This window comes from Gasterosteus aculeatus, chromosome 3 (assembly GCF_964276395.1).
Source record: "Gasterosteus aculeatus chromosome 3, fGasAcu3.hap1.1, whole genome shotgun sequence".
In the NCBI taxonomy this organism is placed as follows: domain Eukaryota; kingdom Metazoa; phylum Chordata; class Actinopteri; order Perciformes; family Gasterosteidae; genus Gasterosteus; species Gasterosteus aculeatus.
Window position 1 is genome coordinate 7,716,573 of NC_135690.1, and position 25,723 is coordinate 7,742,295.

Here is a 25,723-nt window from a genome sequence, read left to right on the forward strand (position 1 = left end):
AAAGTAAAGCAAATATGAGGTGTGTACTACGGTGGCCTTGAAGTGCAAAATACATGGAAAAAACGCACAACATAAAATAGGAAAACACAACAGCAAATAGGAAAACACAACGACAAATTGGAAACCACAACGACAAATTGGAAACCACAACAGCAAATAGGAAACCACAACGACATTAACTTCTTACGGAAAGGGTAAGGCCTTATAGCAGGAATGATACAGGGCTCTCAAGTGTCACGCACTCCCGCCACACATACAATTCCTCACGGCAAGGAATCGGACTCCCGTCCGTGTCGGCCATAGCGCCCCCCCCCTCCGGGACTTTCTGCTGCAGCTCTCCTGCTGCGCTCACTTCCCCCCCTCATCACAGGCTCTCCCATCACCGATTTATGGATTGCCATAATATCTAGAAAGCATCGGCACCCCACAGGGTTGTGTCCTCAGCCCCGTCCTCTACACCCTGTTCACCCACGACTGTGTCGCCTCCCACAAGGATAACATCGTCCTGAAGTTTGCTGATGTCACCGCAGTGATAGGACGCATCACTGGGGGGAATGAAGAGGCCTACCGGAGGGAGGTGGCCAGTTTGGTGTCATGGTGCGAGGAGTACAACCTCACCCTCAACACTGACAAGACCAAGGAGCTGATAGTGGACATGAAGAAGGAGAGGAGACCTCATCAACCACTTTTCATCGAGGAGCTTGAAGTTAAGAGGGTGAGCAGCTTCAAATACCTCGGTTTCCACTTCAGCGAGGACCTCACTTTCTCCGGTATCTCAAACCTTGGTATAATATCTCTGTTTAGGCCTTTGCCTTTGTTAAAACATCCAGGGCCGGTTTCGGAGACAAGGCTCAAACCTAGTCCCAGACTAAAATGCTGTTTGAGCTGGCTTAACTGAAATTCACTTGCACAGACGTAGCTTAAAATACTCGTGGATTAAGCCTGTTCTGGATTAAACAAAGCCGATTGCAAAATTGAGCATTAGAGCTACTCCAGGACTAAATTGGACTGAATTGAAGCTTAAACTAATCTGCCAAGGAGGCAGGTTTAACTCCCGCTTAGTAGGCTAGGCTACTGTTTGTGAAACTGAGCTTGGATTGTTTGGGAGCATGGACTATTTGGAATATCTAAATGAGGACCAACATGCACGACAAAGGCCAGCCAGACGAATACTGCTGGATAGGAGTGATCCATTGAATCAGTTTGATGAAATAACTTTTCGAGACCGCTTTCGTATGCACAAGGAAAATGCATTGGAGATAATTACTTTGCTTGAGCCTAGACTTTCCTCTCTGTCTCAAAGAGGAAGGCCTGTGTCCAATCAACTGCAAGTTCTGATCACTTTGAGGTTCTTGGCATGTGGAATCTTTCATCGTGAAACTGGTGATTTGTGTGGTGTCAGTGAACCAACTGTATGTAGAATAGTTCACAAAGTCTGCAGTGCCATTTGTGAACTGAGGAGTCTTTACATCAAGTTCCCTGATGCTGCTGGGCAAGCCAACTATAAAGTGCAATTCTATGAATATGGGCACTTTCCAGGAGTGATTGGCTGTATAGACGGATGTCATGTTCCCATCAAGTGTCCATCAACTCCTGATGGAGAGGAATACAGGAATCGTAAGAACTGTTTTTCAATCAATGTTCAGGGTGTATGCACTCCTAATTTGGAGTTTTCAAACATTGTTGCCCGTTGGAAAGGTGCAACCCATGATTCAAGGATTTTTCTCAACTCTTCATTGTGTGCACAATTTGAGAGTGGACAACATAGTGGACTACTACTTGGTGATAGTGGATATGGTCAGAGTAACTATTTATTCACACCACATCCAAATCCCACAACAGCTGAGCAGCAAAGGTACAACAGAGCTCATATCCGTACTAGAGGGATGATCGAGCGTATGTTTGGAGTATGGAAAACTCGATTCCAGTGCTTACGAAATACGATTCGTTTCAAGCCAAGAAGATGCTGCAAAGTGATCATTGCTACAGCTGTGCTGCACAACTACCTGAAGCAGCATGGCTGTCCTGACCTGCCAATGGAAGATCAGGATGATGCAGATGTGCCCATGGTGGCAGAGGCAGCCAATGACCAGCGAGGACTTGCACACAGAGCTGCTTTCACAGTGCAGCACTTCAGCATTTAAATATGGAATGTATCCATTATGGTATGGTGGTGCTTGCATACTGTTTCTGTACAAAATTACAATAATGTAGCAAAATTAAACTAGTGAACCAAGTCGGGTAAAATGTAGTTTGTGATGATTAATACTCACTCACACGCCAAATGACAATACATTTATTTTTATTTTTCACAATTCCTCATATTCACCATGGCTACTAGTATGCAGAATTCTTTTTTGGAGCATAGCCCTCTCTCCCAATTTCATATCCAGTTCAACCTCTAGAATTCTCATTTTCATTTCATGTTCTTCTTTTAAATATTCAATTTTACGCTCATGAAATTCTCTGGCTAACTTTTCATGCATAGTTATCTTTTTTGGTCTCTGTTGGATGGTAGCAGCTTCATCTCCCAGGGGTGCCATAGCAGATGTGGAGGGTTCAGGCTCGTTGTGAACTGGCTCTTGATTGGTTTCCTCTGGAAAAAAAGACCACTGTTCCAAACTCAAATCAACTAATATGGTCCTGTAACCAATTTACTTCCTAAGGTATATTTACCATTTGTGCTCAGTTCTCCATGTTCACTGTCCAAATGGTCATTGTCTGGTATACCATCCAGAGGTTGCTGGTGCTCTATTATACCAGACAGCAAGTCACCCAATTCATCACATGTGTCCTTTATTGGTGGTCCACCACCTGTAATAAATCGCTCTCTTCTGCTTGCTGCATTCTCTTTTTTTAATCCCAGTTTAATGTTCTTCCATAGAACCTATGAAGGCAGATATCATTCATTAGTTTTCTTTTTTGATGTCACAAAAATAGTAATATGGGAAATCTGAAATACTGGTACTGATAAGGCATAATAAAAATAAGTTTGTCTCCTGATAATTTAGGTCATGGTGGAGAAATGATTGTATATTTCTTTCCCCCTCACATATAGGTATGGATTTTCCTTTGTGCAACATATCTTACTCTACCACCATGTTTAACATGCATATGCCCCTTTAAAATAGGTTACTATCCTTTTAAACAGGATATTCATTCAATGTGAATGCTACAAGCAGCAGGAGTATTGTATTTGGGTAGGCCATAAATAAGCAGGGTATAGGCAACAGGAAACAAACACATATTTTTGTGCCTAATAATGAAGATTAACTCACCTGCAGTTGTTGTACTGTTCTTGTGGTGACATCTTCATTTGCATTGAATTCTTTGCCAATTGCAGTCCAAGCACTTCTTTTCTTATGTTCAATAGCAGCAGTATGGATTTTGCTTTCAATGACTGGATGGTTCGATACAATTAGTTTTAGTAGTGCTTTTTCATGCTCACTATAATTTTTGGAGCGAATTCTCTTTGCCTCTGACATTGTGTTGTCTCAAAATTCACTGCAACAATGGTGTTTCATACTCCATTTCAGGTTTTCATGAGCACAATTGGACCAACAGCCTGTGCTTCCACTTAGTCTAATGAGGCTTGAACCAGGTGTTCTCATTAAGCTTACTCCAGGACTCCATAGTCTCAGACTAACTAAGCCAAATTTATGCCATGTTCATGCAAGCCACTTAAATAGCCAGGATTAACTAGTCTGATTTAGGCCTACTTCAGTCTTGATTTAAGCCCTGTCTCCGAAACCGGCCCCCAGTGTTTTGTTGAGAACATTTTAATCGATTTCGATCTCAGAAATATATTTTCACTTGGGATTGATTTCATTCAACAGTATGTGTGTGTGGTACTTGAATTGCTTGAGTTACTCCAAATGAGAAGGAATAAAACCTTTGTCCAGCCTTATTGGCCCCCACACGTCTTCTCACTGTGCTGTGGCCTTGTTACTCCCACAAAACCCTTGCTGCTTCAACAGAGATTTATTTTGCTTATTCTAGCCGTTGTTGTTTTAAAGAATTCCTGTGCATATCTTCTTTTCCTTTTTTGCAATGGTTGTCTACAATTCTACTGTTTTTAGACTTTTCTAATTTACTTCAGCTTGAACCACCTACCTTGCGGTTTCCTGCGCCACGTCGCCCCCAAATTAATTAAGTTCTAGTGGAGGATGCGGATATCGATCCCGCTACTTCTCACATGCTAAGCGAGCACTCATTTGAGCTAATTCCCCAACACAGATCAAGTATCAGCGCTGCGTTTGGCCAGAGCAGTTCTGTCGGCCCGCAGAACATTACGTTTTATACTTGTTAGATATAAAAGAAAAGATTCCTATTGGTCCTAAACTGGCGTGGAGGAAGAGCAGGTCCTCCCGCTGCAATACAAGATCCAATCACACATGTGTGGTCTCCTAACATTAATGTGAACATAACAAAGCGTGAGCGTTGAATAGTGCTTGGTGTGTGAGGCATTGTTACGTTCCAGCTCCCAAAAGGGAGGGGAACATGACAACCCACTGCTCTGGCCCACCGGTGCCAGCAAAAGGGGTATGGAGTCACGGTGCGAGAGAAGGACAAACACCAAATACAGTATAACGCTTTTATCTAAACAAAAATAAACGCACATAAATAAACTAACTTTCTGGGAAAAGGGGAGGGCTGGCCGGACCAAGAAATAAACCAAAAAGGTCCTCACCCCTAACCTGTACTAACCCCCAATTGAAAACACAATCTCTACCTGGCACACGGTCAAGGCGCCCTAACCAAACGTACAGGTGGTGGTCCGCTCAGGTCTAAACTGGTGTTTCTAGACAGAAGTAAACCTACGGGTGATGTATACCCCGGGGTAGCTCTAAATCTACTCCCCACTCCGAAGAAGGTGTGACATAAAATCTGTAGTCACGTCTTATCCAGCCGTCACCTAATGATTAAAACCAGTCACAGTGTCGCTTTGCTTTGAACAACTTCCGTGTCTCCCTGAAACTGCGACAGCTTGTCTGAGGAAAATGTCACAGCCCATCACCCACACTACGTGGCAGGGCGGAAGGCCATGAAAACAGGTACAGAGGTCTATATGATTGAAGGACTAAAAACACCTCCAATGTGCTTGATATTAGATCACCTGTTATCCAATTGTTTATTAGAATGCTGATAGTGTTTCATGTGCCATTAGTTTTGAAATAGTTGATATTTGAGATGCTCAAACCTCTATTAATGGTTGTGGATGACAAGAGTCATTTTATTTTGAACTTTTTCCTTATGCTGTAGAGATGTTCTCCCCAGTCCCATTGGCTATTCTCTCCATGTTCTCCTGCTCCTTTGCTGTGGACTGTGGAGGAAGGAGAAGGAGCAGGGGAAAAGGAACACACTGCAGTTTTGAGCGAATGCAAGCAGCAGGAGCAGAGGCAGAAGCAGACGCAGCACCAGCAGAAGCAGACGCAGCAGAGGGCAGCTGGAAGTCAAAGACGTCTGTACCGGTGGACTAATTACGCGCAGGACTTCTGCTGTGGTGATCAATTTGGACGGACTATTTTAGCTTTGTTATATATTTTAATCATTGTATTAAAATAAATAATGTTAAATTAATATTTCTGCCCTTGTCTCCTCTTGGGTTCCACTGCTCTCCCCCAAACAAACAAACCTTGTTTTTAATTATTTATTTCGAGTTCCTCGGGCTCTTAGCCCTTACCTACATGGCGTTGGCAACACACACTTTTATGCACAAGATGACCCTAGTGGACGAGGTGCAATCATACCTCAGGATGTTTGAGGCGATGGCGGAGGCGTGTGCATGGCCGGCAGACGATCCACCTGTTGCTGCTCCTGACCGGGGAGGCGCAGACAGCCGCCCTGGGTCTGCCACCCGGGACCAGGCATGTTTATACCGACGTAAAGAGGGCCACCATGGACCGGCTAGGGCTCTCCCCCGAGGTGCACAGGAGGCTGTTTCAGGAGCAGGTCCTGTAAGGTCAGCCACCTCGGACCTCTGCCTGGGTTCGGTACCACCGGCCGGCAACGCTGGAGGCCGCCGTCACCCTTGCTGAGGACCACCTTGATCCTGGCGGGCAGGGAGAGGGCGGTCGGCCGACCGCGTCAGCACAGCCAGTCCCCACGCCGCGAAGGAGGTCCCCGCAGCCAGTCGTGGCGGGTCACGGGTTACCAATCCCTCAGGCCTGGCCGGCACTCTCCCCGACCTACAAAGGGCTCCTCAACCGTCAGGGCAGGAGTGTTGGAGGTGCGGGCAGCCCGCACACTACCAGCGGGTAGTGCCCACTGATGGAGGTGGGCCAGACGGTGCGGGTCGCCGGGAACTCCAACATCCTCCCCCGGTCCAGGAGTGGCACACTGCGTTCCAGTAAGGATTCAGGGGCGTACACATCAGGCGATGGTGGATTCGAGCTGCACGCAGTCTATGATTCACCAGAGGCTGGTTCGACCCGGGGAATTGGTGGAGGCATTACGGGTGAGTATTAAGTGTGTGCATGGGGATATTCACGATTACCCAGTGGTGCCTATAGAGATTAGATAAATGTGATTACTGAGCTTTGTAATGCTTAAAGAAGTGCATTGGTAGTTTGAAACAGAAGAAAATGGAACTAAACAGGATTCTCTTTTTGGTCAACTAAGTTCTCCACTCTAAGCCCGTCATGCACATTGCAATGGAAGCTCACAAGAAAGCTGGATAGTCAGAGACAATTGTTAGGGATTTAAGCCAGAAGTGCACCCCTAGTCAGGAAATTATAGTACGTGTAATAATGTTTAGTGATAGAATTATAGTTTGTGTGATGTTAGATATTAGTTATTACATTAACATGTTAGATGAAGTGAATACAATTTGAATCAAACACAATTCATAGTCATTTAAATCGTATAAACACTGTACACATTAACATTCTGTCACAATGTGATGTTAAAACCTGGGGACGGATGCCAATTGCAGTCCTTTATGGATTTCTCCCAATTTTATCCCCAAAGAGGGTTTTTTGGGAGTTTTTTCTCCTGTCAGGTAATAAATGAACAACTTAATGCGAGGCAGCCGACTGAGGCAAATGTCTTGAGAATTGAACCACATGAACTGTCTTAGATCTATGATGAAGTGTGATGAGCGGGGATCATTAATGATGGGTTGTTGTGATGAAGGTGTACTAGTTATAAGATGAAGACTTAAACAATGTATGCTTTGTTAAATTCACTCATTGGGGCATAAAGCCAACTGAATCTACATTGAGTGCACTGGAATGTGAGGGACAGACAGTACAGTGAGGTTTCAGGTTATAGCTGCAGCTTCACACCTCGACGTGAAAGGGACAGTCCAGGAGGTGGCCCTTTGGAGAAGAAGCCAATGACATTCAAATGCACCAAGGAAGACACACCTCAAGAGTTTTCAAAAGACCAAAGCGGGGAAAAGACTGTGAGAATTTTCCTGCAGCCGCTTTGATAAGTCACTTTAGACTTGCTCAGAGGATTCTCTATTTCGCAAAATATTTTACTGTTCGCTTAGTATTTCACTTTGTAATTGCATTCCTTATAACGTTGTTTAGTTATTAAATACTTTTTGATTCTTGAATTAAAACGAATTGACTCATTCGTGTCCTCGTTTCCGGCCGGGACGAGAACAAGTGAGGCCTCCCTCGAGAGCTTTCCGAAACCCTAACACTATCAATAAATTGATGGGTCTTAACGTCTCAAAAGAGTGTGGAGATCATTCCCAGACAGTTATACATGTAGTGATTGATGTATTTTTTAAAATATTTTTGAACATTGACTTACTAGCAACAAAACAACACCAGAGACATTAAACTTTCTTTGAATATTAAGATCCAAACCTTGTAAGTGCTGTACAGCATGTCAATGGAGAGGTTGGCTCAAGTTTTGTCTAAACCTATAATACCACTTATACTGCTTTTATTTCTTTTTACTTATCTGTGAAACAATTAAAGTTAACAAATCAATGCAGTGGACTAAAATGTGCAATGTTGAAAGTGTGGCTGTTTGCAGTAAGTATCTCGTCCCTGTCCCTTTAAGAACAGGCGCGCAGTGGATCCGGAAGCAAGTGGAGCCTGATCAGCTCAAGCTCCACCCTTCTGCATAAACCAGACTTAAAGGGATGTATTGGAAATTCTGGCGATTCACAACTATAATACAGACTAGTGTATCAAAAGCGTTGGTTGTCTTTATGTTTTCCTCGACAATACAGTTCTTCGCCTTAATTAAGTCCCATGTAAAAACGGAAACCTATTGCTTATGAGAATGGGGGATACAAGAAGTAACCTGGCAACAAACTGTCACCTTCCGGCGCGGGAAAAATCGTAAACAACACACGCTGCAGAAGAAAGCACTTCGGTGGATGTTTCTATCATGATGGTTACGGACTAATTCAGTAGCGAAACTAAACTAATGTTTCATTGTTAAGGTCAGGCAACTATCGTGTTGCAATAACTTGATTAAGCTTTCGCTTGATATGTCTTCTCTATATGTCAATACTAAAGATGTAAACTAGTTAATTCAAGTTAACATTAATGTTATTTAAATGTGACAGATTCACCTTGAGTCATTGACCCTGTTAACCATGGATCGATACAACGAGGTGAAGCTTCAGCTGAAAAGCTGGGAGCAGAGGTTTGTTAAAGACCACCAGAGGAAACCAAACAAGGTAATTTAAACTAAACGTTAGACGAGAATCAGAGCAAGGTAATGTCAGTCCGTGTCTATAGAACGATGACGCATTTTGTATAAATGGCTTGTCTTTTTTATTCTTTATTATTTGGGTTTGGTTGTTGTTCTGTTCCACAAGACATGCCACATACTGCTACAGAGACCGTTGTTGTTAGTTAGTTTCCTCTTGTTCAATAACATGTGACTTTCATTTCCAGGAGGACATTGACCAAGCTCCAGAGGAGACAAGAAGTGAGTAGAATTAATCATTTTCAACACCAACAAAGAGAAGTCCGTCTCTAGAATAGAGTATAAGTATAACGCACGATGCTCGGTGTGTCTCAATTGCAGAGCTGTATAAAGAATACCGCGGTTTGAAAGAAGCCAAAGAAAACGGCAGCACTGACGGAGCCAGCGGTCGAGCGGAGCAGAGCACATCTACAGCTGGGATCAAAACTGTCCAGAAGGTAGTTTGTGACTCCAGGTGTTTATTGTAAAAAATAAACAAACATAGACGAAGTAAGGCGATTCGTTTTATGTGTCCACCACTATCGGCTTGTTGTTGTTCCACGTAGGAGGCCGACTGTTGGGGTTCCCATCTGAACCGCGGTTCACTTCTACATCTTCTCCCCGATTGACACCTGAAGACAGAGACAGTCTTATGGCTTCGGCCCAGTACTACGGCTTAAAGCTTAAAAACAACCTGGCGACACTCTGCAAGGTGAGACACACACACACACAACTGGACCATGCCACATGATGGTAAAAGAGAGCGAGCAGCGCAATGAAGAACCTCCGCCACCTCACCTGAGATCTGGCTGATAAAAGATAATCTCTTTGTTTCATTTTGATATTGCAGGAGAGACCTCTCTCACTGAAGAAACCTGTCCGTCCCGGTCGGCTGCCTCTAAACTCTGTGAAAGACGGACAACGTGGACAGTCAAACAGCTCTGTTGCTGCAGCTGGACAGATTGCTTCCTGTAACCCCAAATCCAGCCCTCTGACACCGAGGTAATGAAATGCAAGAAGGTATTAGGCAAGAAGCTTAGCTGCCTGTCGGCCATGCATTATTTGCAGATAGAAATGTAACCCCATTTTATTAAGATAGCATTGTTGAGTTTATTAAATACATTCCCTAGTCCCTGGGGACATCTAAGAATAGAATAGAATGACCGAAAAATGTTTTCTGTTTATGTTTACAGAAGATTGACCAGTGGCCTGCGGTCCCTATAAGTGGAGCCTGAAGAGTCATTTCAACCATTTGAACCTCTTAGAGATTCCAGTGAAGAACTTGCAGGTGCTGCCAGCGGTTGTGGTACGACAAATAATATAAGTATTGAAAGTAGTACTAGTAAAGTTATTGGTTCACAAAATCCAAATGTCCCTTGTCCAGCTCCCTCTCCGGCCAGACCTTCTGCCTTGTTGTCGTCGGTATCTTCTTCACCCGGTGCAGGAAGTTCAAGACGAGCCGATGAAACTTCAGGAACGCTACATAAGGGCGTTGGCGAGACGGCTGTTGGAACTTTGATGAGCTTGAGAGGAAGCGCCCAGGTTCTTGGAGGTTGCAGAAGAGGAATTGGAGTAAGTGGCCTGGGAGGAAAGTCCTCTCCCGCCAGCAGACTGAGTTTTGTTGACAGGAAGTGGCTGGAGAGGTGTCAGGTGTTTGGAGAGATGGGAGCTGAGGTGAAGCCCGGAGCAGGAAACCAGGAGGTCGAGCAAGAGAACGGAGGTGAGGGAGAAGGTGGAAGAGAAACTGAAGGAAAAATACAAACGGATGACAAAGTGGAGGGACAAGAAAAGGATGCAGAGGTAATAAGAAGAGCGGTGAAAGACTTGGAAAGTGACAAAGCGTTTAAGGGCATCACAAGTGAAGAAACAGTCTGTGCGGCGACATCTTCTCATCAAAGCACTGGAAAAAAACGAGGAGAAGGAGGAGGGGAAGAAAAGGCAAAAAGGAAGGGAGGTGAATATATGGAGAAAGAATTGACGCCACCTTTAACGGCAGAAGACGACAATAAAACTAGTAACAGATCCAAAGATACCAAAAAGAAGGGAAGAAAAAGGCAGAGAGAGGGGGAGAAAGAGGAGGGAGACACGGCAGAGGAGGGAGGAGTGAAGAAGAGGCGTAGAACTGTCAAAAAGACAGAGGAGAGCTCCAATATAAACCCAAGGCCAGTTCATGCAGGCAGGAAGAAAAGGAGAGCCAAGAAAAAGGGAGACGAAGATGAGGAGGAAGAGGAAAAGAAAGAAACCAAAGAACCAAAAAAGGTTGGTTAGTTAGTTTGTATTCATCTTTACACAGTGTGAATGCTGTGCGAGGTGAGTTAAACACGTTCTCACTCCTCTCAAGGTTACTCACGAGAACTTGTTAGGAGAGAGAGAGGAGGAATATGCAGCCAGGACAACGTATCGCACTCCGCCGGTCAAAGCCAGGTGAGGGCCAGAACCCGTCCCGCTGGAAAGCATCTTTGATTTGTATTCTGTGTACAAACAATCCTTTCTTTTGTACAGCGGCAAGAAAGGCTTAGAGGGTAACTTTGTGAAGATCAATCTGAAGAAGAAGTCTCACGTCAAAGGATACGCCGTCAGAGGTGCAGGTCTACGGAAGCAGGTACGTTTTGATGTGTCTCGGATGGATCCGTAATGATTAGAAAGGTCATGAATGCCATTGCGTTGTGTATTTCCTTGTCTTAAATCAGCTTTGTTTAAGCCTTAACACAATGTCCTTTTTGAAGAATTTGAGAATCGTCAAGGAAATCTAAAGCAGCAGTTTCTCTGAGGTGTCACACAAATGTGTTGTCATAAATAGTTTCTGTGTATTTCAGATGTACATGCAGAAGTTCCAGCTGAAAGGCGAACCCTTTGGTGGAGGCGGAGGTTTTTTTGGCAGAGGACGGAGGGGTGGATTCAGAGGGGGGATCAGTCGACAGGGAGACACCTGTTTCAAGTGTGGAGGGACCGGACACTGGTCTATGGACTGCAAGGGACCAGGTAACACAAAGGAAACACAGACTCTTTTAGTTCTGCTGGTTTGGCAGACAAAATAAAAACTCACAGCAGCTGCAGTTAGACATCGGGTTCTCTGAAACAGGTTTTTTGTTCATTAACCTATTATTCATTTCGTCAACTAGAGCATATTGAAAACGTGATCAGACCACTAAATGCACACAGCAAGCTGAACACGCCATGAACACGCCATGCTGAGGGCAGCATAATATCACCTCTGGATCGCATGTGTTGATCACATCTGTTTCGCAGCCCCTCCCACTCCTGTTGCCGAGGACCAGCCTGCCGAGGAGGAGCCGTTTGAACTGCCCACACTGGAAGAGGTTGCCAGGGCAACCGGCACGCTACAACCTCGGCCACACGGTGCGCCCGTTGAACTTAATGTTACTGAGCATTCTGCTTTCTGATCCCAACTCCTTGAGATGAAGGTTTGTCTTGTTCGATAAACAACATCATATGTTGTTACAAATGTCCAAGAATATTTAATGCAACATAAATCAACCACTCAAAATTCAGCAATTTGTTAGGTTTACGTCAACATTTGGCTATAGTAAGCTATACAACAGCGCACAATTTCGACCGAACAAGATAATAATTGAATATAGTATTTGTTGCCGTATCACAGATGTTTATGAGTATGTTTTTTCCGTGTGTTCCAGCGGCGTCTCCCAGTATCACAGAGGAGCAGCCGCACAAAGAAACGGAGGTGGACAGTGAGCACAAAGACGAGGTGTTGCTGAATGTCATCCGTCCCGAATACGAGCGCCCCGCCCCTCCGCCACCGATGGAACCGCTTTATCCTCTTACAGACGATGGCAAAGTCCAGGGTAACGCCTCTTTTTCATGCTTACGGTGAAGAGCAGGGTGCAAATGGGCCAAACTGTACATTTGCTCAAAGATGAAGGTTTTCCTTGAATTTGTTTTAGAAACCCCCGCTGAGGTTTACGCAGCTCTGACAGAAATTGGCTATCAGTCCTTCAGACCGGGACAGGAGGAAGCCATCATGAGGATCCTGTCAGGTATTCACTGCTCTCTCTCGTATACAAACAGACACATCTGTACCCCTATAACTTCTGTTCATGTTTGTCTCTCTCGCTCTCTTGTTCCTGCAGGTCTCTCTACCCTCGTAGTGTTGTCAACGGGGATGGGTAAATCGTTGTGCTATCAGCTCCCAGCCTTCCTGTTCGCTAAGAGATCGAAAAGCATCGCTTTGGTCATTTCACCTCTGGTCTCCCTCATGGACGACCAGGTAGTCGGTCACCTTCTCTCTGTCGCACAAACGAAAAGACTTCACACAAACTGAGAGGATTCTCTCTCATTTTGAGCAGTGATGCTGTCAACTAATGTGTCCTGTGTGTGTGTGTGTGTGTGTGTGTGTGTGTGTGTGTGTGTGTGTGTGTGTGTGTGTGTGTGTGTGTGTGTGTGTGTGTGTGTGTAGTTGTCTGGCCTTCCAGACAATCTGAAGGCGGCCTGCATCCACTCCAACATGACGATGAAACAGAGAGAAGCTGCCATAGAAAAGGTAACAGACAAAGCAGCGAGACTTCAGAGTCGGCGGAATATGGACATTTGTAGGTGTTGAACTCCAACATCTTCCTGCGTGTCTCAAAGAGTGAAAAGTTATTTCTCAATTTCAAATCTAGAATCAAAAGCCATCTGAACGTCTGTTTAGAGATTTAATGTAAAAAGGGCCCTAAAAATAGTATTTATTTTCTGTAATTTATCCAGCAGCATTTCAATAGTACAGCAATGCACAGAGAAATCGTAAACTGCCATGTGTTATTAATGTGTTTGGTAGTATTTTCTGCCTATGTGTCCTTCCTTTGTTTCTGCAGGTGAAGTCAGGCCAGGTGTGTGTGTTGCTCCTCTCTCCAGAGGCCCTGGTTGGTGGAGGCGGTTCAGGTTCAGGCTGTCTGCCCTCGGCTCAGGAGCTCCCTCCTGTGTCCTTCGCCTGTATAGACGAAGCTCATTGTGTCTCTGAGTGGTCTCACAACATCAGACCGTGCTACCTCAGACTCTGTAAGGTGGGTTAATGGCTTAAGTCTTTAGTGTAAAAAAAAAAAAGAGTATTGTGGTGTTTATAAATCTCAGAGGGGCTTTTCAAGGTTAGAACACTAGATATTAAGAAAAATATGTCTTTATAACTGAGGTTATTCTGAGGTGCCTGTGGGGTTTTCATCCATCTGCTTCCTTACCAGATGATGCAAACTGTCCTAAAAGCTGCACCTTGTCTTTGTGTTCGTAGGTCCTGAGGGAGCGGTTGGGAGTGCAGTGCTTGCTGGGACTCACGGCCACGGCCACACTGTCCACCGCTATGGACATCGCACGACACCTGGACATCACCGATCAAGACGGCATTGCGGTGCGATCCGCAGCTGTGCCTCCCAACCTGCAGCTGTCCGTGTCCATGGACAGAGAAAAAGATCAGGTGTGATGAGTGGCATGTGTCCCCGCGCGACAGGAGGCACATGAAAGTCGCACTGGGTTGGAATAAACTTTGACCTCTGTAAATGTGTAGCGTACAATCACTACCTTCCTGACCTTTCTCCTCCCCCCATGCTCGTCTTTGTAGGCTCTGGTGTCTTTGTTGAAGGGCGATCGTTTTGGTTGCCTGGACTCCGTCATCGTCTACTGCACCAGAAGACAGGAGACGACCCGTGTGGCGGCGCTGCTGCGGACCTGCCTGAACGGAGTGCTGGTGAAAGAAAACAAAGAAACCAACAGCGGCGGTCAGACGCTACACAACCCCTTAGGACAGAGGAAGAAAGATCTGGGTAAAGGCCCAATGATTCGTGTCTTTGACGCCTTTACCGTCCGTCTGAAAGCATTTACTTGACCCGATCGTTTGTAACCTCCCGCACTTTGACTCAACGTCCCTGTCTTGCTGCACCGCGTTTCTGCGTCTAGCGAGGAAGAAGATCCGTAAGCCGCTGAAGTGGCAGGCAGAGTCGTACCACGCCGGCTTGTCGGCGTCGGAGCGCCGTTGCGTCCAGAACAACTTCATGTGCGGGGAGCTACGGCTCGTGGTGGCCACCGTGGCGTTTGGCATGGGCCTCGATAAATCTGACGTCCGCGGCATCATCCTCTACAACATGCCTAAGGTGGGTAGAGCAAAGAGAAACGTTGTCATCGCAACGGAGATTTGACGTGTAACGGCGGCAGGTTTGTTAACAAGAGAAAACATAAAACACAGATGGAATTTGCCTAGTTTTTCTGCTCTGGTAGATGTTAAAATGTCCATTTAATAAACTTGAAACAATAGGTTGTTTCCTTTAGTGGTGGTAACTGTTTGACTCTTTCAGAGTTTTGAGAGCTATGTCCAGGAGATCGGGAGGGCGGGAAGAGACGGAGATCCAGCACACTGTCACCTGTTCCTGGACCCTGAGGTGAGACTAATTGAATTATCTGACTATTTGTAGTCAACCCATTCACTGTAATAAAAACTCCAATTTGTTTCGTCATGTAAAGCATGCATTGTGTAACACTAAACACTAATACCTTGTTTTGAACTTTTTCCATACGTATTAGTTATATTATGTCAGCTATATTTCACAAAGGCTATGATCTTCTTTTCTGTGCCGCATCCTTTCTGTCTTCCGCATACAAACAGTATAATTTGTCACACATAACAGTATAAAATGAGACAAATGTATTTATCTATAATTCAACTGAATTCTCTCCCGTCGTGGCTCGGTGGTCTTCTTTAGGGCCGTCACCTGCAAGGCTCAGCATATTTTGGGTATAAACGCTTTGTGTGTCCGTAGGGTGGGGACCTCCATGAGCTCCGGCGCCACATCTATGCGGACACAGTGGACTACTACACAGTTAAGAAACTGGTCCAGAAAGTTTTCCCTCCGTGTAAATGTAAACAGATACACAAGAAACAGCAAGAACAACTTGAACTAGAAAAGGTAACTTCCCCTCTGTGTGTGTGTGTGTGTGTGTGTGTGTGTGTGTGTGTGTGTGTGTGTGTGTGTGTGTGTGTGTGTGTGTGTGTGTGTGTGTGTGTGTGTGTGTGTGTGTGTGTGTGTGTGTGTGTGTGTTGGTTTAAATATTGTTCAATACGTTGTGGCAGTAAAACAATAAAACTAAACTGTCTTTGTGTGAAGGACATCGAAGATTCAGAGCTGATGGAGATGATGGACGCGTGTGATCAGGAGAGCAGCCTGTATGCTCACACTCAGCAGCACACAGTACACACAGACACTCCGGCACTCTCTACCGCGCAGGTCCTTCTTCTTTCACCCAACAAAAGACCATTGAAATGCAGTAAACTGATTTTTTTTTTTTTTTAAACAAACCCAAATAACACACGTTGTTTTAACTGCAAGGAGTCGTCGCACACCGATGCAGCGGGAACGTCCCCCGAGGGCCGGCGAGAGGATGGAGGTGACCAAGGGGAGAAGAAGAAAGAACAGACCGCTGAACAAAAAGCTGCCGGTTCCACGCGGCGCACGGACGTGGAGGCGGAAGAAGCTGCCGGTTGGCGAAGGGACCAGGAAGAGGAAAGCAGCGATTGGCCCAGAGAGCGGGTGTGTCACACGCACGAGAGAGCGATTCCCATTCAGGAAACCGTGGAGGCTCTGGACATCACAGAGGAAGGTGAGTGGGGGAGGCCACAGAAGGGCACGCACCATCAACATAAAGCGCAAAACGAGTGGTGTTGACCTACGGACTCATTCAACACATTCGTTTTAGGTGTAGAAACGCTGCTCTGCTACCTGGAGCTGCATCCCCAGCGCTTTGTCGAACTTCTCCACCCGACGCTTTCTGTGTGTAAAGTCAGCTGCTACGGTGGACCGAGACAGCTCCAGAAAATCACAAAAATGTAGGACAACTCTGTTTTTGGGCAGGATGCTCTTCCACAGGCCCCTGAAAAGACGCATAAATGCGCAGTTTACATGACATGCGCTGTTCAACCGGTTCACCAGTTGCCACCCGATTGCCGTGGTGTTGGCCAGAAAGCGGATGGCAGGCGAGCGGGTGGAGACCCTGGATCAGCTGGAGTTCGATGTGGTCGAGGTGGCGGACACTATGGGGTGGCAGCTTCCTCTGGTGAAGAGAGGAGTCAGACAGCTGCAGTTGAGCAGTGGTATGTGAATGCACTAAAACAACAGGAAATATTCGCACAAATGGAAACACAGCAGGAAAATCAGGGCATAGTTTGAATGAAATGTCCCACTGTGGTTAATCATACTGGTGCAGTTGGACTGGTTGTGTTCAAGCTGTCCTCTTGGACCACGTTCCTGCATGTTCTGTACTGTATAAATTAAGCCAAATAGAGCCACTTACCGGAGAATCATTAACGTTTCTGGTTCAGTTGGCGGACGCAGCGGAGTCCACGTTGAAATGTCCTCCCTATCGTTCTACTTCCGGTCCTTTGGCGACCTCAGTGACGAGGAGATGGACAGAGTCTGTCAATTCCTCCATAATCGAGTGCTGAACCAAGAGAGAACGCAGCTTTACCAGCTGACTGCCTGCTTCAAGGCCTTCAGGAGGTACACACCGTCGGTTTAATGCATCGTTAAATGCAATTTCTCAATCGCTTCATTGCCTGGTGTCCATGTGTAACTTTTGCGTGTGCGTCGTGTTGCAGCGTCGCCTTCAAAAGTGCAGAGTCCTGTCTTGAAGATCTGGATGAGAGTCGCAGTCGCCAGCTGAAGGGCCTTCTCTCGGAGTACTTCGACAAGAGGCGAGACCAAGGTGTCGCGCTCGCAGCAGTGGACATCGAGGAGCTCGACAAATACAAGGTCAAACGCACTCGGTGGCTATCCGGAGTCAACAGTTTAAATTCTGTCCTCAATGACGTAGTTTACTTGTGCGTTTGCGTGTTTCTTCAGTTGACGGACTGGGAGAACCAGATCAGAGCGGACATCAGGAGTTTTCTCTCCTACCGAAGTGATGAGAAGTTTTCTGGGAGAGCTGTCGCTAGGATCTTGCACGGCATAGGTGAGGGCACACGGCGCTCACAGTACGTATGCGTAAGGGCGAAACAGGCTTAACTCTGGCTCACAGGCAACTGCAGACTGCATCATTTCGATGAGCTCAAAGAGACGCTTTGCTCTATAACAGCTCTGCACCTCAAGCCCTCTAGAGGGAGGTAGAGGATCAATGAATAAATTGTGAGCGTGGCAATGTGATTGACGGAGCCGAATATCTTATAAATTGTAGCAGTAAGATGATTTCTGTTAAACCAGCAGCAGGTTGTCCTGTGTGGATCCACGTGTGTGTTTCAAGTAGGTCGATGCACCATCTCTGTTTCAGCCAGTCCTTGTTACCCAGCTCAAACCTACGGCAGGGACCGACGCTACTGGAGGAAGTACATCCAGTTCGACTTCAACCAGCTCATCCGACTGTCCACTGAGGAGATCATTCGCTTCAAGTGAGCGACGGGATGCAGATCCACATGTCTGCACTCCTGCCTCATTCACTCACTCCCTCACTTGTACTCTTCAGTCTGGTCTTGATGGATTTAATAGGTTAAAAACTTTCACCCTCGTAACAATTTTATTAAATCATGTTCAATCTATGTTTTGTACAATGTTAGATTTTGATACTAATAATATACATTTGTTTTTCTTTAAAGACTGTAATTAAATAAAATGTTATTCTGTTTTTTAGCTTGGCCTTTTTACATTTATTATTTATTTATGTAGTAATTTATATAGAAATATCTCCTGTATTGCTTAGATGAAAAGCTCTTATCTTGTTTTATTGGTACATGAGCTCAAACCTCAGAGGTCTTGACCCAGAAAGGAACTCATAGGAGGAAGTAAAAATAGAACTGTAAACTAATTAATTGTGGATTAAATGAATTAAAGCTGCAAGCAGCGTTGGACGGGTCCTCGCTACTCCCCACGTTGGGCCACTGGCCGGACGGCTAGAAAAGAACTCCTGCGCAGTCAGTCGCCGTTAACCGTGTGGAGCGACGCAAATTGTCATACATTACCAAACTTTCTCTTCAATCTCATTCACCAGCCAACTTCTAATCAATTTCTGATTAGATTTAAAAGGAAAAAATCAATAGTTTCATGATCATTTCTCTTCAGATGGAGAGTACACATCCCCAAGGTGTCACTTTGGTATAACCTGGACATTCTGATGTACCATTTCAAAGTTAAAGCCTCTCAAAATACCAAAATACCATACATGAGCCAACTTCAAACCTTCAAAATCTTTCATGGGACTACTTCTGGACAATTTCAGATTAGATTTAAAAGAAAACAATCAATAGTTACATGATAATTCCACTTCAGGCAGAGAGTACACCTCCCCAAGGTGTGACTCGGTGATAAACAGGACATTCTGATCTACCATTTTAGAAATTGAAAGGCTCTCGATATGTCACCTTCATTGTTTACTGGACACTAGAACATGTGCCTTCCTGTTACCAGTAGGTGGCACTATGACTTTGATTCCGCGTTACATGTCTTCAGGGCCAGAGTCTCATCAAACATGTGTAAATTGGAGGATCTGATCATGTGGAGTAGAGTTGGAACCAGTGGCGGCTGGTCCATTGAGGTCAATGGCGCGTGGCCCCACCAAAACATTTACAGTTTTAGTTTATATTAAAAAAACATTTTACATATACTGTAGTCAATATTTGTGTTTTTGAAACATGGATTATGTACCCGGTAGTATTTGTAAATGAAGAAATCTGCGCAAAATATATGCTTTTCCGTCCTCTCCGCGTGTCTGCATGTCTCAGCTGTTTTTGCCATGTTCCTATAATATCATAGGAAGGTGCCTTTTGATTTGGGGGGGTAGTAGTCAGTCTGCGGGTCAGTTATCAAAACATTGGTCAAATGACTCGTTTCAGACTCAATAAATACAGAATCCCTTTGTGAAGCCGCGCATTAAGACGCACATCACTTTCTTTAAGACGCTGCGCTACTTGCAAGTCGCTGTGATCTGCGAGATTGTCAATAAAGTTAGAAAAAAAACATGTACGGCAAACCCACGGTCACGAAGATACTCATTTAACGTCACATAGTATTTGCATGTCGCTAATACCCAACTGAGATCGGCTTATGCCGATCTGACAAAGGATCCGACCACCGATCTCCGCAAACTACCACTTTTCGCACTCGGCCCTACTGAGAAAGCTTCAATCGCGATGTGCACATCAGTCTTTTCATGGCCGAGACGTTCTTTAGTAACGATAATCGCTCAGACATGACGTCAGCTGTCAGTCGTTCAGCCGTCGCCTAGCAACCGCTGCTATGACGCCACGCATGACGTTGGTCGATTCCTTTGATCTCTGAGACCAGTTTCATGATCAGATCATTTTGCATTGCAACGCATTGGAAGCAGTCATGGGTGTGTTCAGGTCCTGCTGTGTATGGATGTGCAAACCTAATTGGAAAGAGACATCAAAGGATGACTTAAAATGGAGCATAATGTCAATGATCGAGTGCTTTTCATACAGGATGAGAGAGAATCAGTGGAACAACTTGGAGAAATGCATCTCAGATGTGTCCATTGAAATGATGTTGGCAAAACTGCTTATGGATATAATAAGAGCGTTATCCAAAGAATGCCTCAACTGTTTAGTGAGGACTGGCAATTTGAAGCCATTCACTGAAAGTCAATTTCTAGATGAGATGTTGACTCAAAGTTTCAAAGATATTCTGCAAGTTGAAGACAACGTCGAGTCTACAAGCTCAAAATACTTGAATGACATGATACTTACAGAGGTTTTAAGAAATGCCAGGAGATTTTACGAAAATGAGAAATATACTTTTCACCTAGAGCACATCATTCCCCTTGAACAACTCAAGAAGATGGTTACGATTGCCTGCATAATGTTGTGGGAGTTCACTGCAAAGATGAAACAGACGTCCATATTTCGAGTACGAAGAAAGAGAATGGCTTTGAACAAAGAGCTGGTGCCAGTCAACCAAGATGGTGTTGAGAAATCAAAGGCTCCAGACTATGTCCCATCAAGCTCCCAGACTCGGTCAGAAAGAGCTCAATCTATAGAAGCATTCATTCTGAGGGAGTTGAACGAGAAAATGGATCCTTTCTTGGATGACACGCCAAAAAGACATTTCCACAGCTTCTTCAGAGCACAGGTTCCCTGGGACGTTGGTGAAAAACTATATGAGATGTTAGAGACAGGTGTATTTCAATGTGCCAATCTTGAGAAGTTTTATACCGGGTGCTTCATTGAAACATGGCTGAATCACATACTGGATCAAATTCAGGAAAACTTCAGGAAGGACGAAGAATACTCCCCCATATTGATGGGTGATATACAACCCTTTGTGTCAGACCTGGTGAAGTGGGCTAACAATGAACGAAAGCATGAAAAGTACGACTATGTTTTGGAAACCTGTGCAATGGCAACACGTCTGAAAGATGACCTCTCCAAAAGGATTCAGATGACACAACTGGATGTTGTCGAGGAAAAAAAGATGGATGAAGAGATTTTAGAAGAAGTATATATCTTTATGAACATGTTGAATTTATTCAACAACGATCAGGGTCTCAGGATGGTTGATGAAATTATCTCTAAAGCACTGGTTTTAAAGATAATTTCATCTACGAGTAATGATGAGGCCACAAATTCACAAAGTTCAGAAGTTCCGTTAAAAGAGCTTTGTTCACCACAGTTGCTGGTCGACCACCAGAGCAGCGTTCCTCCAAACTCTCCTGTACAATCTGCACAGGATAACACAGGGCAGGAAAGAAAAAAGCGTTATATTGAGTCGATCATAGAGAATCTGGTTTGGGAGTTAGCATGTAACTTCAATACTGAAAGTTGTACCAGTCAACTCAGGGTCATCATTCAGTGTCTGGTTGGAAAGATTTTGTCCGAAGTAAAGGAACTGGACTTTCATGTCAAACTAAAATCCCACAAGAACTTTGACAAGAAGATTTACAGGAAGCTGTACAAGATGAAGGGCGGCAGGGCAGATATACTGCTCTGCTTGATATTGGGGGACGTGGAAGTTGAAGATTGCATCATCTCCACCATCAAGGATCACATGAGGCATTCAAAGAGAACCTGCGTCTGCAAATTCTTCAGCCGCGTGGGCCGAGCCTTCAGAGTCTTTAGGAGAGGAAAGAACCGTATAAATCCAATGCCTGACACAGTCTGTGAGACAGTCGTGGAACAGTCTGTGAGAAGTCTGTAAGACAGTTGTGAAACAGTGTGTGAGACAGTCGTGGAACAGTCTGTGAAAAGTCTGTAAGACAGTCGTGGGACAGTCGTGGAACAGTTTGTAAGACAGTCGTGAGACAGTCTGTGAGACAGTCGTGGAACAGTCTGTGAGAAGTCTGTAAGACAGTCGTGGAACAGTCTGTGAGAAGTCTGTAAGACAGTCGTGGAACAGTGTGTGAGACAGTCGTGGAACAGTCTGTGAAAAGTCTGTAAGACAGTCGTGGAACAGTCTGTAAGACAGTCGTGAGACAGTCTGTTAGGCAGTCGTGGAACAGTCTGTGAGAAGTCTGTAAGACCGTCGGTGGAACAGTCTGTGACGTGTTGGGGTGAATGTCTAGTCATAGAATTTGTAGTACGTGTAATAATGTTTAGTGATAGAATTATAGTTTGTATGATTTTGTGTGTAGTTATTACATTAACATGTTAGGTGAAGTGAATACAATTTGAATCAAACACAGTTTATAGTCTTTTAAATCATATAAACTTTCTACACATTAACATTTTGTTACAATGTGATGTTAAAACCTGGGGACGGATGCCAATTGCCGTCCTTTTTGGATTTCTCCCAATTTTATCCCCAAAGGGGTTTTTTGGGAGTTTTTTCTCCTGTCAGGTAATAAATTAACAACTTAATGCGAGGCAGCCAACTGGGGCAAATGTCTTGAAGAATTGAACCACATGAACTGTCTTAAAATCTCATGATGAACTGTGATGAACGGTGATCATTAATGATGGGTTGTTGTAATGAAGGTGTACTAGTTATAAGATGAAGACTTAAACGATGTATGCTTTGTTAAATTCAGTCATTGGGGCATAAAGCCAACTGAATCTACATTGAGTGCATTGGAATGTGAGGGACAGATAGTACAGTGAGGTTTCAGGTTACAGCTGCAGCTTCACACCTCGTCGCGAAAGGGACAATGCAGGAGGTGGCCCTTTGGAGAAGAAGCCAATGACATTCAAATGCACCAAGGAAGGACCAAAAGTCTGTGAAAGGACTCGCAAAAGTCTGTGAAAGGACCCGCTTTGGTCCTTTGAAAGGACCAAAGCGGGGAAAGCACTGTTAGAATTCTCCTGCAGCTGCTTTGATAAGTCACTTCAGACTTGCTCAGAGGATTCTCTATTTCGCGAAATATTCCACGGTTCGCTTTGTATTTCACTTTGTAATTGTAATCCCTATTACGTTTTTTAGTTATTAAATACTTTTTGATTTTTGAATTTAAACGAATTGACTCATTCGTATCCTCGTTTCCGGCCGGGACGAGAACAAAGGAGTGAGGCCTCCCTCAAGAGCTTTCCGAAACCCTTAACAGACGCCACCCAATTACCTTGATAGGATTAATAATTATAATGTTCATTTTTTTTTGGAAACAACTGAACCTGAAACAACCTGAAAACAATAAAAGATGAAAACGAATGAAGAATTGTTCTTACCTCGGCCCTTTCCCCTCAGATCCTCAAACTTTTTTTCAGGGTTTCTCAGTTCTGACTTAAGTTTCCATAATTTTGCAAAAAAGTTTTTCTCCTTGGCTGGTGGCAGGTGGGTACCGCTGTCTGGTGGCAGGTGGCTATTGCTGTCTGGTGTCTGGTGGAAGGTGGGTACTGCTGTCTGGTGGCAGGTGGCTACTGCTGTCTGGTGGCAGGTGAGTACTGCTGTCTAGTGGCAGGTGGCTACCGCTGTCTGGTGGCAGGTAGCTACTGCTGTCTGGTGGCAGGTGGGTACTGGTGTCTGTTGGCAAGTGGCTACTGGTGGCAGGTGGCAACTGCTGTCTGGTGGCAGGTGGGTACTGCGGTCTGGTGCAATAAGAGAAATGCTGTCTGGTACAATAGGAGAAATGCTGTCTGGTGCAATAGGAGACGGATGCTATATCGACATGCTCCTTATCCTGAAATATTTACACTTTAGGATCACTAAAACCAGTGCTGTAGTGGTAAAATTAGAGGTGGGTAAACTCTGAACTTTGTGATCATACAGACCTCGACGCGATGCGAAACGAAATGCGAAAATGTTTTTTTCTAACTTTTTTGAGAAATTAGCACAGTGTCTTCAATAAGTGATGTATCTTTCTTTTTAACAATATCCTTCTTTGGCTAAATGCAAGGCTTTAGATAATAAACCTTTCCAAGTTCGTATTATAGATTAACTATATAGAATATAGTTTTATCTCAGCGTAAGGACTAGAAGCCATGGGATCGGTGAAACCTCAAAACCAATTATTAGTGCCAGCAACGCTATATGTTCTATTCATGAGCTGAAACAACGCCCATGTGTTTTTCTGCATGATGGGCTTCCCTTCTAACTGGACACTCTTCAGACCGTTTGGGGTTTTTGCTGTAGCTCCATGCAGGGTTTTCACACTTGATATGATATGAGTTAAAGCACATTTGCCTGCACACACAATAAAGTTCATGATAAATGAAGTAAACAAACCAACAACTTCCACAAACAAAGACGTTAGGTCTCTAGGTCACGGGTGTTCAATACGTCGATCTCAAAGGCAGCACCCGTTGATCACGTGCCATCGATAAAAAAACGACGGCACGTCACACATGCACGGTCTACCGCGGGAAACTAATGGTAATGGGGTTTAGCAATTCTTGCTTACTAACGGACGGATTTCATTTCCTTCCAAAGCAACCCAGGCTGACTCCTGTATGGTAATGATCGAGAATGTGCGCTCGTGGTTTTCTTCATATTGACTCCTTATGACTATTTACCCCCCCCGTCAGCCGGCATCGCCATGGCCTGGTTAGTTGAAAAGTAGCTTGCGAGCCGTAAAAGTGTGGTCACCCCTGCTCTAGGTAGTCTTCAACAAAAAACCTTTTTCCACCTATTGTTCTGGCGGTGAATTGCTCTGCAACACACGCAATGCTTTCATTGAAACGAGTGCGTCGGCACAACGGTGCGTAAAGACTGTGATGTCTCGGAAGGCTGGGATTGTGAGTGGGTGCCCAAAAATAAAGACGACAACCAATGATTCGAAACTTAAAGTCCTGTATTCACAACAAACGTAAACCTTAAATCTGACAAAAAAAACATTGTTCATCAACATAAATCTGTTCGGCAACAGGACGTCAACCATCTCCCCTCTTCTCTCGACTCTTCTCCTTTTCTGTTCCTCCGAACCCCCAGCTGTCGTGAGGGCAATCAGCCTCATTCCCTTCAGCTGGGAAGCGCTGACTCTGGGAGTTGTAGTTCACCGGGTGCGAATGTGCCTCCCATTGAGGACCAGACCTCTCGAGACATCACAATACGCAGAAGCATGCGCCAGCCTTTGGGCCTGTGAATGAGGGATTGTGTGTTTCTGGTCAGCGTGTGTGTGTTTGCGTGCACATGCGTCCACTTCCATTGTCATGATCATTTCTGCAGCAAGGTTTTTTTTCCCACTCTGGATGAATGTACAAAATGTACAACGGTTTCAGCCTTGATACTAGAGAGTAAGATGGATTTTTCCTTGGATCTCGCTGCTGTATTATCACCGTTCACAAGGGGGCAGACGGGTACAACTGACATCGAGAGAAGAGGGAACTCACACATAACCTCATATACAGTATATATTATATGTACATGCTCCCTATCCTGAAATATTTACACTTTACATTACATTACATTACATGTCATTTAGCGGACGCTTTTATCCAAAGCGACGTATAATAAGTGCATTCAACCATAGGGTACAAACTCAGGAGAACAAAAAACAAGAAAGTGCAATTTCCTCAAATAAGCCAATTTACAATTTGCTATAGATGAGTGACGTTACAAGTACAATTTAAGTGCTACAATTTGTTAGTCTTTAGTGGAGGTAGAGTCTGAAGAGGTGTGTCTTTAGTTTGCGGCGGAAGATGTGAAGGCTCTCTGTGGTCCTGGTGTCTTCAGAGAGCTCGTTCCACCATTTCGGCGCA

The 25,723-nt window shown here is 44.7% G+C and overlaps 2 protein-coding genes and 1 long non-coding RNA gene across 7 annotated transcripts; 2 read left to right on the forward strand and 1 right to left on the reverse strand.

Annotated features, from left to right (window-relative positions):
* Positions 1–2,282: 2,282 nt before the first annotated feature.
* LOC144405516 (uncharacterized) lies at positions 2,283–3,050 on the reverse strand. The gene is made up of 2 exons (XR_013467156.1): positions 2,677–3,050; positions 2,283–2,596 (listed from the first exon to the last, which is right to left on the reverse strand). It is a non-coding gene; the product is annotated as an uncharacterized LOC144405516 (long non-coding RNA).
* A 5,216-nt stretch (positions 3,051–8,266) lies between these two features.
* On the forward strand, positions 8,267–10,697 carry LOC144405518 (uncharacterized). Of its 5 annotated transcripts, none has more exons than XM_078099440.1 (8): positions 8,267–8,407; positions 8,534–8,647; positions 8,868–8,901; positions 9,001–9,116; positions 9,225–9,370; positions 9,509–9,660; positions 9,852–9,964; positions 10,043–10,697. In XM_078099440.1, exons 2-5 carry the CDS (start codon positions 8,564–8,566, stop codon positions 9,285–9,287), a joined length of 297 nt encoding a protein of 98 aa, XP_077955566.1. In that variant the 5' UTR covers positions 8,267–8,407; positions 8,534–8,563; the 3' UTR covers positions 9,288–9,370; positions 9,509–9,660; positions 9,852–9,964; positions 10,043–10,697. The 5 variants fall into 5 exon arrangements, with proteins under 5 accessions (XP_077955566.1, XP_077955567.1, XP_077955563.1 ...); XM_078099441.1 differs by having other exon boundaries at positions 9,852–9,946; XM_078099437.1 differs by lacking the exon at positions 9,225–9,370.
* A 308-nt stretch (positions 10,698–11,005) lies between these two features.
* On the forward strand, positions 11,006–18,275 carry LOC144405517 (ATP-dependent DNA helicase Q4-like). The gene is made up of 22 exons (XM_078099436.1): positions 11,006–11,082; positions 11,161–11,260; positions 11,475–11,640; positions 11,908–12,018; positions 12,315–12,482; positions 12,582–12,674; positions 12,768–12,904; positions 13,094–13,177; positions 13,491–13,679; positions 13,901–14,083; positions 14,228–14,429; positions 14,563–14,756; positions 14,958–15,041; positions 15,420–15,566; positions 15,765–15,884; positions 15,987–16,257; positions 16,354–16,483; positions 16,587–16,747; positions 16,976–17,153; positions 17,252–17,405; positions 17,496–17,604; positions 17,920–18,275. Exons 3-22 carry the CDS (start codon positions 11,475–11,477, stop codon positions 18,039–18,041), a joined length of 3,003 nt encoding a protein of 1,000 aa, XP_077955562.1. The 5' UTR covers positions 11,006–11,082; positions 11,161–11,260; the 3' UTR covers positions 18,042–18,275.
* The last annotated feature ends 7,448 nt before the right edge of the window (positions 18,276–25,723 follow it).